We start from the raw sequence: 16,325 nt of genomic DNA on the forward strand, positions 1-16,325 counted from the left end.
CGCTGAATTTTGAGAAAAAAATGTGTCTGGGGGCCGGTACATCTGATTTTTAGGGACACTAATACAAAACCTCACAATAATGTCTGATTGAATGCTCAAAACGTTATGACAGACCACCTTAAAAAACGGAATGGAATTTTTTAATTTTTTTTACTGAATGACACACCCAGAATGTACATGAAAATAAAAAATGTGGGATTTACCATATTAACTATGAACGATAAAACACTGAATATTGACAACATATGAACGTCACACCCCCTCTCGATCGACATATTTTACAATCTAGCGAAACGCAACAAAAATGCAACAAACACAGCGAAATATGGACGCAAAGGGTACAAAAACCTGATAAAAAATCTGATGCATCACTAAGCTTTAAAACTTTCTTGTAAAAATCTCCAACACTCTGTGGAAACGTTCCCCACCCACACTGCTTGGTGCCTCGTCTGAACTGATGTGCCTTAGATTACCCTAGTACAGTGGTTCTTAACCTTGTTGGAGGTGCCAAACCCTACCAGTTTCATATGCGCATTCACCGAACCCTTCTTTAGTGAAAAATAAAATGCTTTTTTTTTCAAATTCAAGACAAAGTTATATGTTTTGGTAACACTTTAGTATGGGGAACATATTCTAAGTAACAAAGACTTCATTTAGAGTTTTTTGGACACTAGGGGAACATATTCTAAGTAACAAAGAATTAATTTAGAGTTATTTGGTTAGGGTTAGGGTTAGAGCAGGGGTGTCCAAACTTTTTCCACTGAGGGCCGCACACTGAAAAATCAAAGCAAGCAGGGGCCATTTTGATATTTTTTATTTAAAAAACCAATACAATATATGTATAAAAAATATACATTTAGGCCTCCACTCAAGCTTGATCCCGGGGACCCCACAGGGTTTTGGTCCAAAAAATATAAAAAAAAGTGTCATTATTCAGTATTATTATTTTTATTATTATTCAAGTTTTAAATCTCTAGATCAACATTAGGTCTATCTGTCAATATAACGTTTTTAAAGATTAAAGTTGTATGCTCTTTTTGTCAAAGAAAACCCATTTTTTTAATGGAAAAAATACAAAATATGCAATATTTTCACCCAATAAAATTTTTAAGTGGAATATTCGAGATTATATAATAATTGGAGCCTTAAAAAGGTCAATAACTCATAACATCGTTGATTTTTATTCATTATTATTTTTTAAGCAATTGACACTTAAAAACAAATCACACTAAAATCATTAAAGTGTTAAAAAATTAATTTCAATGTTTTTTACTGTTTACTTTGAACACAATAATCTCGAGATCAACTTCAGATCTATCCGTCAATCATACATTTTATTGTTGTTTATGTTTTTTGTTTGTTCATTTTAGGCCTTTTAAAAAAAAATAACAGCTCAGTTTTTTGTATGGCAAACACAAAATATGCAACATTTTCCCCAAAAATATCTCAAAGTGGAATATTTAATGTGACATAATTGGAGCATAATGAGGTGGCGACTTGTCCAGGGTGTACCCCGCCTTCCGCCCGATTGTAGCTGAGATAGGCTCCAGCGCCTCCCGCGACCCCGAAGGGAATAAGCGGTAGAAAATGGATGGATGGATGGATAATTGGAGCCTTTAATAGGTCAATAATTCATAATGACATTGATTTTGATTCATTATTATTTTCTAAAGAAAGAAAAAGCCTGCATGGCAGCTTTGTGTTATTAGAGTAAACATTGCAACAATTTCTTGTTATATTTCACCTGTCTGCTCTTTTATACCACTTTTTATGTTTTTAATTTGTTTCAATAGTATTTTTAAAATGTGCCGTGAGGCCGTTAAAAAATGACCTGCGGGCCACACTTTGGACACCCCTGGGTTAGAGGGTTAGGGCCACGGTTATAGGGTTAGGGTTATAATAAGGCCATGTTGAATAAGGCATTAATAAGTACTTAATAATGACTAGTTAAGAGCCAATATGTTACTAATTTGCATGTTAATAAGCAACTAATTAATGGTGAATAAGTTCCCCATACTAAAGTGTTACCATGTTTTTTTACTGGTGCACAAAATGAACCGTGCATGAACATCACCTTGTTCAAACAACAAAACCAACACAGTGCATGAACTCACAACAAATTACACATCAGCTGTTGCCGTATCCGTAACACGCCGATATGGAGAAGTTTTTATTCACACGATGTGTCGGGTGTGTCTTGACCTCCGCCGAACCCCTGAGCCTGACTCACCGAACCCCTAGGGTTCTGCCCTAGTAACTCATTAGATTACCATAGTACAGGGGTCACCAACCTTTTTGAAACCAAGAGCTACTTCTTGGGTACTGATTAATGCGAAGGGCTACCAGTTTGATACACACTTAAATAAATTGCCAGAAATGGCCAATTTGCTCAATTTACCTTTAACTCTATGTTATTATTAATAATTAATTATATTTACACTTAATTGAACGGTTTAAAAGAGGAGAAAACACGAAAAAAATGACAATTCAATTTTGAAACATTGTTTATCTTCAATTTTGACTCTTTAAAATTCAAAATTCAACCGAAAAAAAGAAGAGAAAAACTAGCTAATTCGAATCTTTTTGAAAAAATAAAAAAAAAGAATTTATGGAACATCATTAGTAATTTTTTCTGATTAAGATTAATTTTAGAATTTTGATGACATGTTTTAAATAGGTTAAAATCCAATCTACACTTTGTTAGAATATATAACAAATTGGACCAAGGTATATTTCTAACAAAGACAAATCATTATTTCTTCTAGATTTTCCAGAACAAAAATTTTAAAAGAAATTCAAAAGACTTTGAAATAAGATTATAATTTGATTCTACAGATTTTCTAGATTTGCCAGAATATTTTTTTTGAATTTTAATTATAATAAGTTTGAAGAAATATTTCACAAATATTCTTTGTCGAAAAAACAGAAGCTAAAATGAAGAATTAAATTAAAATGTATTTATTATTCTTTACAATAATAAAAAATAAAAAAAATTACTTGAACATTGTCAGAATTGTCAGGAAAGAAGAGGAAGGAATTTAAAAGGTAAAAAGGTATATGTGTTTAAAAATCCTAAAACCATTTTTAAGGTTGTATTTTTTTTCTAAAATTGTCTTTCTGAAAGTTATAAGAAGCAAAGTAAAACAAATAATGAACTTATTTAAACAAGTGAAGACCAAGTCTTTCAAATATTTTCTTGGATTTTCAAATTCTATTTGAGTTTTGTCTCTCTTAGAATTAAAAATGTCGGGCGAAGCGAGACCAGCTTGCTGGTAAATAAATACAATTTAAAAAATAGAGGCAGCTCACTGGTAAGTGCTGCTATTTGAGCTATTTTTAGAACAGGCCAGCGGGCTACTCATCTTGTCCTTACGGGCTACCTGGTGCCCGCGGGCACCGCGTTGGTGACCCCTGCCATAGTAACTAGAATACCATGCAAAAGCGCAGATTCTAGCCATTGAAATACTTTGCATAGTTCAAGACTTGCGGTCATATGAAAACATCACTAATGGCAGCTACAGTTTCCATTTTAAAAGATCTAAAAAAAAAAAATATTTGGGAATGTCCGGCGGGCCAGATTGAAAAACTTAACGGACCCGGGCCTTAATTTGAGCTGGTGTACCTAATAAAGTGGCCGTACTTGTGATTACATTTGCTGTCCGTGGTGCTGAATTGTAGCGTTGCTATCTATACTCTCAATGTGTTGTCTTATATTCTCTTGCAAAAAAGCATGGAAGAAAAGGATATGGCCACTCTGTGATTTTCTTGGCGTACTTGCGCACCACGTTGTCCTCCCCCAGGATGAAGAGGGACCTGTTGACGGTGAAGCAGTTCTCCCGGACCGGGATGGGGTTGTACAAGGCCATGGTGCGGGCGCGCTGCGCTTTGGTCTGCTTGAAGGCGGCGGGGGACACGCCACCCGTGGACCCGGCCGCTCCATCGCGACTCCTGTTGCGCTCCGAGCCGCCGTCGCCCGCGCCTAACAAGCCCGGAACGTCGTCTCCGAAGCGGGCCATTCTGTTGATCCAAAAAAAAATCAACAAAGGAGAGAAGAGGGAGTGAGAAAAATGAAAGTGTATTCTTCCCACAAAAAAAAAAAAAGGGCGCGGTGCTGCGCTACGTGGTTCTCCGTGAACACTCTTTCAGTCCATCATTAGTTTCACTTATTCAGAAACATGCTTCAAAACGTCTTCTTTTTTTTTTTTTAGTGTTAGGTCCGCAAACGCAACAGGCTTCTCGCCCCTGTTGCGCCCGCTGCGTAATCAAAACAAACTCCTCCTATAAAAAGATGCGTTCAAAGACCAGGCGCAAATGGAAGACATCAAGTTGACATGAATCCCATCATCTTGCGCAAATGGAAGGGAAATGAACTTCCCCCCCAAAACAAGAGACCCTAAAACGCAGCGTGTCATGGTGGGAGGGAAGAAAGGAAGCCACGCTCCCTTTTTTTTTTTTTTCCCCACGCACAAAAATCATTGCAGTGTCTTCATGCGAACTGGACCCCGCCTGCCCGCACTGCATGAAACATACTGTCAAATAAGATATGGATTTGAATAATAACGTCTAAAAACGCGAGGAGGACTACACAAACCCTAAAAGCGTGTATTTAAATTAATTATCTGTTAAAATGTGCTACATTGAACGCAGCAGAAAAAAAGATAATAGCTGTTATTTAAACAAATATATGCGTTTAATTATAAGATGCATGAGGTGTCAAACTCAAGGCCCTGGGGCCATATCGAGCCCGCGACATAATTGTGTCCGGCCCGCAAACACCTAGAAATATCTGTCATTAAAATACTTAATTTTTTTTTTTTTTACTATATTTTATATATGTATTTTATTTATATATATATTTTATATATATATATATATATATATATATATATATATATATATATATATATATATATATATATATATATATATATATATATATATATATATATATATATATATATATATATATATATATAACATATACACTACCGTTCAAAAGTTTGGGGTCACATTGAAATGTCCTTATTTTTTAAAGAGAGGCACTGTACTTTTCAATGAAGATAACTTTAAACTAGTCTTAACTTTAAAGAAATACACTCTATACATTGCTAATGTGGTAAATGACTATCCTAGCTGCAAATGTCTGGTTTTTGGTGCAATATCTACATAGGTGTATAGAGGCCCATTTCCAGCAACTATCACTCCAGTGTTCCAATGGTACAATGTGTTTGCTCATTGGCTCAGAAGGCTAATTGATGATTAGAAAACCCTTGTGCAATTATGTTCACACATCTGAAAACAGTTTAGCTCGTTACAGAAGCTACAAAACTGACCTTCCTTTGAGCAGATTGAGTTTCTGGAGCATCACATTTGTGGGGTCAATTAAACGCTCAAAATGGCCAGAAAAAGAGAACTTTCATCTGAAACTCGACAGTCTATTGTTGTTCTTAGAAATGAAGGCTATTCCACAAAATTGTTTGGGTGACCCCAAACTTTTGAACGGTAGTGTATATATATATATATATATATATATATATATATATATATATATATATATATATATATATATATATATATATATATATATATATATATATATATATATATATATATATGTATATATATATAAAAAATAGTATATATATATATATATATATATATATATATATATATATATATATATATATATATATATAAAATAGTATATATATATATATATATATATATATATATATATATATATATATATATATATATATATATATATACATATATATACATATATATATATATATATATATATATATAAAATATATATATATATACATATATATATATATAAAATATATATATATATATATATAAATAAAATAGTAAATAGTGAGTAACGACTTGTTACAGTGCATGTTAGTGCGTGTGCCTCACAATACGAAAGTCCTGAGTTCAATCCCGGGGTCGAGATCTTTCTGTGTGGAGTTTGCATGTTCCCCCCGTGACTGCGTGGGTTCCCTCCGGGTACTCCGGTTTCCTCCCACCTCCAAAGACATGCACCTGGGGATAGGCCCCTCCCACCTCCAAAGACATGCACCTGGGGATAGGCCCCTCCCACCTCCAAAGACATGCACCTGGGGATAGGTTGATTGGCAACACTAAATTGGCCCTAGTGTGTGAATGTGAGTGTGAATGTTGTCTGTCTGTCTGTGTTGGCCCTGCGATGAGGTGGCGACTTGTCCAGGGTGTACCCCGCCTTCCGCCTGAATGCAGCTGGTATAGGCTCGAGCACCGACCCCGAAAGGGACAAGCGGTAGAAAATGGATGGATATATATATTTTTTTTTTAATATTTAGTTTTGGACAGAAAAAATATATATACTGCTTGAAATTGCATGTCTTTTAAACTTTAATAGTATCCATTATTGCAACAAATATTACAGTATATTATCATGATTTTTTTGTCTAAATAAAAGTAAATACTTTAATATCTGCTTGACTTATGACTTTACAGCAAACTACCCATCAAATTAAAAAAAATGACAAAAAATTGTATGGTGTTCTTTACAGCATATTACTGTAAATTGAAAAACACTAAAATCTTGTTTTTAACGGCGTATTACTGTAAATGGAAAAACGATTGTTTTTACGGTAGAAAAACTGGCAGCTAAGTTGCCAGAATTAAAAAAGGAACGTGTGCTGTATTTCCATTAACAATATAATGTTTTAAAAACTAATGTAAAATTAATAGGAAAGTTCTGGCAATTAAGCTGCCAGCTTTTTCCGTAAAAAACAAAACAGTTGTACTGTTTTTATATTTACCGTAAAATGTTGTAAGAAATTTAAAAAAAACACTATTTCACAGTAACATTTTGTAAATATAAAGTTTTTACTGTAAAATAGACAGTCTACTTACAAATATATGTATGTAATTAATAATTAAATCCAGAGGCAAATTCATACATTATTCGCTGTTACAAGCGGCCCTCTGATGACTGCCATGTAGCCCTCAATGAAAACCACTTTAACATCCCTACTCTATAGCAATGGTTCTCAAACTGTGTTAAGCGGGCTCCATCGATGGCATGCCAAATAATCACTTAATCACTTAAATATTCACTGTTCAAAATGTGTGTAAAGTTACAGTGGCCAAAATATGAAATATACTACTTAAATAAAACTTCTGCCTTGTTTTTAATGAATATTTAGGCCTACTGCTCTACTATATGTTAATGTTGGTCATTATAGTGTACTGTAAAAAAAAATCTGCACAATTTACAGTAAAATACTAGCAGCTTTGGTAGGAATTCACTGTAAAAAAGAAATACAGTCACGATGTATAGGACAGTACTGCATGTTGATGTTGAATCCGTTAATTGTACAGTTGATAACTGTTTTTGCTTACAGTAAATTACTCTTAATTACAAAACCCAAAACTAGTGAAGTTGGCACGTTGTGTAAATCGTCAATAAAAACAAAATACAACGATTTGCAAATCATTTAAAACTTATATTCAATTGAATAGACTGCAAAGACAAGATACTTAACATTCAAACTGGAAAACGTTGTTATTTTTTGCAAATATTAGTTCATTTGGAATTTGATGCCTGCAACATGTTTCAAAAAAGCTGGCACAAGTGGCAAAAAACACTGAGCAAGTTGAGGAATGCTCATCAAACACTTATTTGGAACATCCCGCAGGTGAACAGGCTGATTGGGAACAGGTGGGTGCCATGATTGGGTATAAAAGCAGCTTTCATGAAATGCTCAGTCATTCACAGACAAGGATGGGGCGAGGGTCACCACTTTGTGAACAAATGTATGAGCAAATTGTAACACAGTTTAAAGGCCTACTGAAAGCCACTACTACCGACCACGCAGTCTGATAGTTTATATATCAATGATGAAATCTTAACGTTGCAACACATGCCAATACGGCCGGGTTAGATTAGTAAAGTGCAATTTTAAATTTCCCGCGAAATATCCTGCTGAAAACGTCTCGGTATGATGACGTTTGCGCGTGACGTCACGGATTGTGCGGACATATTGGGACACCGTTGTGGCCAGCTATTAAGTCGTCTGTTTTCATCGCAAAATTCCACAGTATTCTGGACATCTGTGTTGGTGAATCTTTTGCAATTTGTTTAATGAACAATGAAGACAGCAAAGAAGAAAGCTGTAGGTGGGATCGATGTATTGGCGGATGGCTGCAGCAACACAACCAGGAGGACTTTGAGTTGGATAGCAGACGCGCTACCGTGAGTACGCAGCTTTGGCTTCCAAACATTTGATCGCTTGCCCGCACGTGCGTGCCGCTATGTGCATGTCATGTACGCAACTTTGGGGAAATATATGTGCTGTATGAACTTTACGGAGGTGAACGGTACTTTGGGCTGTGGGATTGAGTGTGTTGTGCAGGTGTTTGATTTGTATTGGTGGGTTATATGGACGGGAGGGGGGAGGTGTTTGTTATGTGGGATTAATTTGTGGCATATTAAATATAAGCCTGGTTGTGTTGTGGCTAATAGAGTATATATATGTCTTGTGTTTATTTACTGTTTTAGTCATTCCCAGCTGAATACCAGGTCCCACCCGCCTCTCACAGCATCTTCCCTATCTGAATCGCTTCCACTGCCCTCTAGTCCTTCACTCTCACTTCCCTCATCCACGTATCTTTCATCCTCGCTCAAATTAATGGGGTAATTGTCGCTTTCTCGGTCCGAATCGCTCACGCTGCTGGCGGCCATGATTGTAAACAATGTGCAGATGTGATGAGCTCTACAACCTGTGACGTCACGCTACTTCCGGTACAGGCAAGGCTTTTTTTATCAGCGACCAAAAGTTGGGAACTTTATCGTCTCTACTAAATCCTTTCAGCAAAAACATGGCAATATCGCGAAATGATCAAGTATGACACATAGAATGGATCTGCTATCCCCGTTTAAATAAGAACATTTCATTTCAGTAGGCATTTAAGAACATTTCTCAATGAGCTATTGCAAGGAATTTAGGGATTTCACCATCTACGGTCCGTAATATCATCAAAAGGTTCAAGGAATCTGGAGAAATCCCTGCACGTAAGCGATGATATTACGGACCTTCGATCCCTCAGGCAGTACTGCACCAAAAAGCGACATCAGTGTGTAAATGATATCACCACATGGGCTCAGGAACACTTCCGAAAACCACTGTCAGTAACTACAGTTTGTCGCTACATCTTTAAGTGCAAGTTAAAACTCTACTATGCAAAGTGAAAGCCATTTATCAACAACACCCAGAAACGCTGGGTCCGAGCTCATCTAAGATGGACTGATGCAAAGTGTAAAAGTGTTCTGTGGTCTGACAAGTCCACATTTCAAATTGTTTTTGGAAACTGTGGATTAGAACCATCAGGATTGTTTTAGGCGCAAAGTTCAAAAGCCAGCATCGAATGGTATGGGGGTGTATTAGTGCCCAAGACATGGGTAACTTACACATCTACATTCAGCTCGCTACTCGCTACTGATTTTTATCGATCTGTTATTGCACGCTTTGTTTGTTTTGGTTTGTCAGACAGACCTTCAAAGTAGGATCTATCGCATGCCTGCGTTTCACCAATCAAATGCAGTCACTGGTGATGTTTCACTCCGTTTCACCAATCAATCAGAGCCAGGCGGTCACATGATTAACTGCACATAAAGTTTCAGCGGCAAACAACGACAACAATGGCAGAGACAACGAACGAACGCAAACGCCCCCGGCCTCACATAAAATCGTTGTTCACGCTTCAGACAACCAAAAAACAGTTATGTAATGCGTTGTCATATGTGACTCCCCAAACAAGTGGACATTTCAGCTTACATGAACTCAACGTCAAATTTGAGGAAGCACATGGCGGTAAGTAACGTTAGTAGATATTTTGGCTGTCATCGTAGGCTGATGTTAGCTTCCCTGCTATGAATCACTGTCAAATGTACATAGTGTGGGGACATTTATTAACACACTGCAGCCTCATAGACAGACAGACAAAGACACACACACACACACACACCCACACACACGCACACACTCACGCATGCATACAAACACCAATCAGAAGTGCATAGTGTGTTATCAGGTGAAGCCCACACCTATCAGTTTATGGTTTGCATAACGGCTAACTTGTTATTTTCCTTTGTAATCTCTGCCTACTGAGCCTATGGTGCTGTTAAGTTATTGTGGCTCAATTTGCCTTAATTTTTTTTATTTTAATGTATTATTTAATATATATTATTGTTTTAGTTGCTTAAGAGATATTCCTGGCTCTGAATTTGCTCATTGCTATTTTTATGTTTTTGTGCATTATTTGTTGCCGTCATCATTAAACAAACAGGTTACTCATCAGTTACTCAGTACTTGAGTAGTTTTTTCACAACATACTTTTTTACTTTTAGTCAAGTAAATATTTGGGTGACTACTCCTTACTTTTACTTGAGTAATATATCTCTAAAGTAACAGTACTCTTACTTGAGTACAATTGGTTACTCTACCCACCTCTAGTCGGAGCTACATAACCATATTTTCCGGACCATAGGGTGCACCGGATTATAAGGCGCACTGCCGATGAGCAGGTCTAGTCAGGGTTTTTTTTTTCATACAAAAGGCGCACCGGATTGTAAGGCGCATTAAAGGGGTGATATTATGATTTTTTTCTAAATTTAAAACATTTCATTGTGGTCTACCTAACATGTGAGGACACGGATCAATGGTTTCTGTGTGTGTGTGTGTGTGTGTGTGTGTGTGTGTGTGGCCTCTTACTCATTTGTGCGCAAACACTAAAAATACATGATTCATACAAAAAGACTTGTTTTCCATCACCGGTTCCCCAGCTTACAGCTGTTGAAATGACATTAAACGATAGCACTACATGGTCCTCTTGTCCAGCAGAAAATGAGTGAAGCACTCACAGCATTTTTTGGTCTAAAGGTGAAGTGGGAATTATGGTAATTAGGCAAACATGATTAGGCTGTAAGGATAATGGATACTTTCTGGGAAAGAAAAGCTCCGAGCCAGGACTTGCAGCTTCTTAGCTGCATATTGTGGCTTGAACCAGGAATGAACCAGACCTCAATCGCTCGATTGCAGCTAGTCCAAAATGCTGCTGCTCGCCTTTGAACTGGCACACAAAAAACGAGCACATTACCCTCATATTAGCATCCATTCACTGGCTCCCAGTTCATTTTAGAGTTATTTTAGAATGGTATTGTTTGTTTCAAATATCGTATCGGATTAGTGCCACAACATACAGTGTAGGCCAGGGGTCGGCAGGCTCTTTAGCGCCGCCCTAGTGGCTCTCTGGAGCTTTTTCAAAAATGTATGAAAAATGGAAAAAGATGAGGGGGAAAAAAACCTTTTTTTTTTTGTTTTAGTATGGTTTCTGTGGGAGGACACACATGACACAAACCTCCCTAATTGTTATAAAGCACACTGTTTGTATTAAACATGCTTCACTGATTCGAGTATTTGGCGAGCACCGTTTTGTCCTACTAATTTTGGCGGTCCTTGAACTCACCTTTAGTTTGTTTCCATGTATAACTTTCTCCGACTTCCTAGGACGTGTTTTATGCCACTTCTTTTTCTGTCTCATTTTGTCCACCAAACTGTTAACGTTGTGCGTGAATACACAAAGGTGAGTTTTGCTGATGTTATTGACTTGTGTGGAGTGCTAATCAGACATATTTGGTCACTGCATGACTGCAAGCTAATCGATGCTAACATGCTATTTAGCCTAGCTATATGTACATATTGCATCATTATGCCTCATTTGTAGCTATATTTGAGCTCATTTAGTTTCCTTTAAGTCATCTCAATTCAATGTATATCTCATGACACACTATCTGTATGTAATATGGCTTCTAATTTGTTGCGGCTCCAGACAGATTTGTTTTTGTATTTTTGCTCCAATATGGCTCTTTCAACATTTTGGGTTGCCGACCCCTGGTATAGGCCAAAAGTTTGGACACACCTTCTCATTCCCAACACAACTGATGGTCCCAACCCCATTGATAAAGCAAGAAATTCCACTCATAAACCCTGATAAGGCACACCTGCGAAGTGAAAACCACTTCTGGTGACTACCTCCTGAAGCTCATCGAGAAAATGCCAAGACTGTGCAAAGCAGTAATCAGAGCAAAGGGTGGCTATTTTGAAGAAACTGGAATATAAAACATGTTTTCAGTTATTTCACCTTTTTTTTGTTAAGTACATAACTCCACGTGTTCATTCATAGTTTTGATGCCTTCAGTGGCAATCTACAATGTAAATAGTCACGAAAATAAAGAAAACACATTGAATGAGAAGGTGTGTCCAAACTTTTGGCCTGTACTGTAAACAAGGTCTCTGAAGTCAGCTGATCAGTTTCTTCCTGTCGTCCCAAAAACCCGTTTAAAATCCAAAGGGGATCGTGCATTTTCTGCTGTGGCTCCAAAACTTTGGAACGATATCCCTCTTGCTATTCGGACTGCTCCCTCTTTAATGAGTTTTAAATCACGTCTTAAAGCAGATCTGGGCAAATTAAGGCCCGGGGGCCACATGCAGCCCCGTTAAGCTTTTCAATCTGGCCCGCCAGACATTCCCAAATATTTTTTTTAGATCTTTAAGATGGAATCTGTAGCTGCCATTATGATGTGCAGTGATGTTTTCATATGACCTTAAGTCTTGAAGTATGCAAAGTATTTCAATGGTTAGAATCTGCATCTTTTGCATGATATACTAGTTACTATGGTAATCTAATTAGTTACAATGGTAATCTAAGGCACAGCAGTTCAGACGAGGCGCCAAGCAGTGTGGGTGGGGAGCGTTTCCACAGTGTTTCCAGAGTGTAAGCCTGAAATGCGGGTGTCAGGGACAGACGTGGAAGGACATTTTTACAACAAAGTTCTAAAGCTTAGTGACATATCAGATATATCAGATTGTAGGTGGGGTTTTTTTACCCTTCACGTTCATGTTTCGCTGTGTTTGTTGCATTTTTGTTGCGTTTCGCTAGATTGTAAAATATGTCGATCGAGAGGGGGTGTGACGTTCATATGTGGTCAATATTCAGTGTTTTATCGTTTATAGTTAATATTGTAAATCGTTTTTTAAGGCGGTCTGTCATAAAGTTTTTAGCATTCAGACATTATTGTGAGGTTTTGAATTAGTGTTCCTAAAAATAGATATACCGGCCCCATGACACATTGGCCCCCCAGAGGAAAAATAATCGCCCATGCCTGTCTTAAAGGCCTACTGAAACCCACTACTACCGACCACACAGTCTGATAGTTTATATATCAATTATGAAATCTTAACATTGCAACACATGCCAATACGGCCGGGTTAGATTAGTAAAGTGCAATTTTAAATTTCCCGCAAAATATCCTGCTGTAAACGTCTCGGTATGATGACGTTTGCGCGTGACGTCACGGATTGTAGCGGACATTTTGGGACAGCATTGTGGCCAGCTATTAAGTCGTCTGTTTTCATCACAAAATTCCACAGTATTCTGGACATCTGTGTTGGTGAATCTTTTGCAATTTGTTTAATGAACAATGAAGACAGCAAAGAAGAAAGCTGTAGGTGGGAAGCGGTGTATTAGCGGCAGGCTGCAGCAACACAAACACGTAGCGGCTATGTCGTAGCCGGTGTTTCATTGTTTACATTCCCGAACGATGACAGTCAAGCTTTACCATTGACCTGTGGAGAACTGGGACAACAGAGACTCTTACCAGGAGGACTTTGAGTTGGCTGTGCAGGCTTGTGGAGATGGGACAACAGAGACTCTTACCAGGAGGACTTTGAGTTGGACACGCGCTACCGTGAGTACGCAGCTGCGGCTTCCAAACATTTGATCGCTTGTCCGTACGTGCGTGCCGCTATGTGCATGTCACGTACGTAACTTTGGGGAAATATATGTGCTGTATGAACTTTATGGAGGTGAACGGTACTCTCACAGCATCTTCCCTATCTGAATTGCTTTCACTGCCCTCTAGTCCTTCACTCTCACTTTCCTCATCCACGAATCTTTCATCCTCGCTCAAATTATTGGGGTAATCGTCGCTTTCTCGGTCCGAATCGCTCTCGCTGCTTGCGGCCATGATTGTAAACAATGTGCAGATGTGAGGAGCTCCACAACCTGTGACGTCACGCTACTTCCGGTACAGGCAAGGCTTTTTTATCAGCGACCAAAAGTTGCGAACTTTATCGTCGATGTTCTCTACTAAATCCTTTCAGCAAAAATATGGCAATATCGCGAAATGATCAAGTATGACACATAGAATGGATCTGCTATCCCCGTTTAAATAAGAAAATCTCATTTCAGTAGGCCTTTTAAAGCAAATTTTTACTCTTCAGCTTTTAAACCAGCATGAGAGTTGTGTGATTTTAGTCTATTTTCTTTTCTTTTATGTATTAATTCTCTTTATAGTTAAATGTTTTATACAAATGACTGTCCTTGGTTTTATCCTGTGTAGTGGAATTTCTGCCTATTTTCACCTTTCACCTGAATGCATTAGGGAGAAGATTGCCAAGCGTGTAAGAGTTGAGCATATGGTCACCCTGACGTTGTACAAAATGTTTTGATTGTCATGGCTAAGGGATCCAAGGATATTGCAGAGTAAGCGAATTCAAAACAGCTGGCCCCTGACCCACCAGGAAAAACATAAATAACCAAGTTGGACCAAGTCAGGGGTTCTTCTCTCTTTTTTTTCCTGCTAGAAGAGACCACCGTAGTTTCTTCGGAGAAACTGTCTGTATCATGGCAATTCAATCCAACCTTGTACCATTTGATTATGAGTAAATAAAACGGTGTGTTCCTGAGCCCATGTGGTGATATCTTTTACACACTGATGTTGCTTTTTGATGCAGTACCGCCTGAGGGATCAAAGGTCTGTAATATCATTGCTTACGTGCAGTGATTTCTCTGAACCTTTTGATGATATTACGGACCATAGGTGGTGAAATCCCTCAATTCCTTGAATAGCTCGTTGGGAAATGTTGCTCTTAAACTGTTTGACAATTTGCCCACATATTTGTTCACAAAGTGGTGACCCTCGCCCCATCCTTGTTTGTGAATGACTGAGCATTTCATGGAAGCTGATTTTCTACCCAATCATGGCACCCACCTGTTCCCAATTAGCCTGTTCACCTGTGGAATGTTCCAATTAAGTGTTTGATGAGCATTCCTCGACTTTCTCAGTCTTTTTTGCCACTTGTGCCAGCTTTTTTGAAACATGTTGCAGGCATCAATTTCCAGACGAGCTAATACAGTATTTGCAAAAAATAACAAAGTCTTGCAGTTCAAACATTAAAGGCCTACTGAAACCCACTACTACCGACCACGCAGTCTGATAGTTTATATATCAATGATGAAATCTTAACATTATAACACATGCCAATACGGCCGGGTTAACTTATAAAGTGACATTTTAAATTTGCCGCTAAACTTCCGGTTCGAAACGCCTCTGAGGATGACGTATGCGCGTGACGTAGCCCGACGAACACGGGTATGCCTTCCACATTGAAGCCGATACGAAAACGCTCTGTTTTCATTTCATAATTCCACAGTATTCTGGACATCTGTGTTCGTGAATCTGTTTCAATCATGTTCATTGCATTATGGAGAAGGAAGCCAAGCAAGCAAAGAAGAAAGTTGTCGGTGCGAAATGGACGTATTTTTCGAACGTAGTCAGCCACAACAGTACACAGCCGGCGCTTCTTTGTTTACATTCCCGAAAGATGCAGTCAAGATGGAAGAACTCGGATAACAGAGACTCTAACCAGGAGGACTTTTGATTTGGATACACAGACGCCTGTAGAGAACTGGGACAACACAGACTCTTACCAGGATTACTTTGATTTGGATGACAAAGACGCAGACGTGCTACTGTGAGTATGCAGCTTTGGCTTTTTTTTGCGTATGTACGTAACTTTTTTAAAATATATAAGCTTTATGAACCTTGGGTTAGGTGAACGGTCTTTTGGGCTGAGTGATTGTGTGTGTTGATCATGTGTTTGAATTGTATTGGCGTGTTCTATGGAGCTAGGAGCTAGCAGAGGAGCTAGGAGCTAGCATAACACGTACCGTACCGTAAGTGCGCGTCACGTACGTAACTTTTTAAAAATATATAAGCTTTATGAACCTTGGGTTAGGTGAACGGTCTTTTGGGCTGAGTGATTGTGTGTGTTGATCGGGTGTTTGAATTGTATTGGCGTGTTCTATGGAGCTAGGAGCTAGCAGAGGAGCTAGGAGCTAGCATAACAAACACGCAGGTGTTATTATGCAGGATTAATTTGTGGCATATTAAATATAAGCCTGGTTGTGTTGTGGCTAATAGAGTATAT

General features: G+C 38.1%; 1 protein-coding gene across 1 annotated transcript in view; it reads right to left on the reverse strand.

The window, feature by feature from the left end:
• The window catches only part of LOC133644665 (voltage-dependent R-type calcium channel subunit alpha-1E-like), a 495,634-nt gene that overhangs the window by 405,781 nt on the left and 73,528 nt on the right, over positions 1 to 16,325 (reverse strand). The window contains exon 2 of the mRNA XM_062039342.1: positions 3,748 to 4,017. Within this exon, the coding sequence (XP_061895326.1) occupies positions 3,748 to 4,017 (270 nt within the window). The remainder of the gene's footprint in view (positions 1 to 3,747; positions 4,018 to 16,325) is intronic.

This window comes from Entelurus aequoreus, linkage group LG27, assembly GCF_033978785.1.
Source record: "Entelurus aequoreus isolate RoL-2023_Sb linkage group LG27, RoL_Eaeq_v1.1, whole genome shotgun sequence".
NCBI classification, from domain to species: Eukaryota; Metazoa; Chordata; class Actinopteri; order Syngnathiformes; family Syngnathidae; genus Entelurus; species Entelurus aequoreus.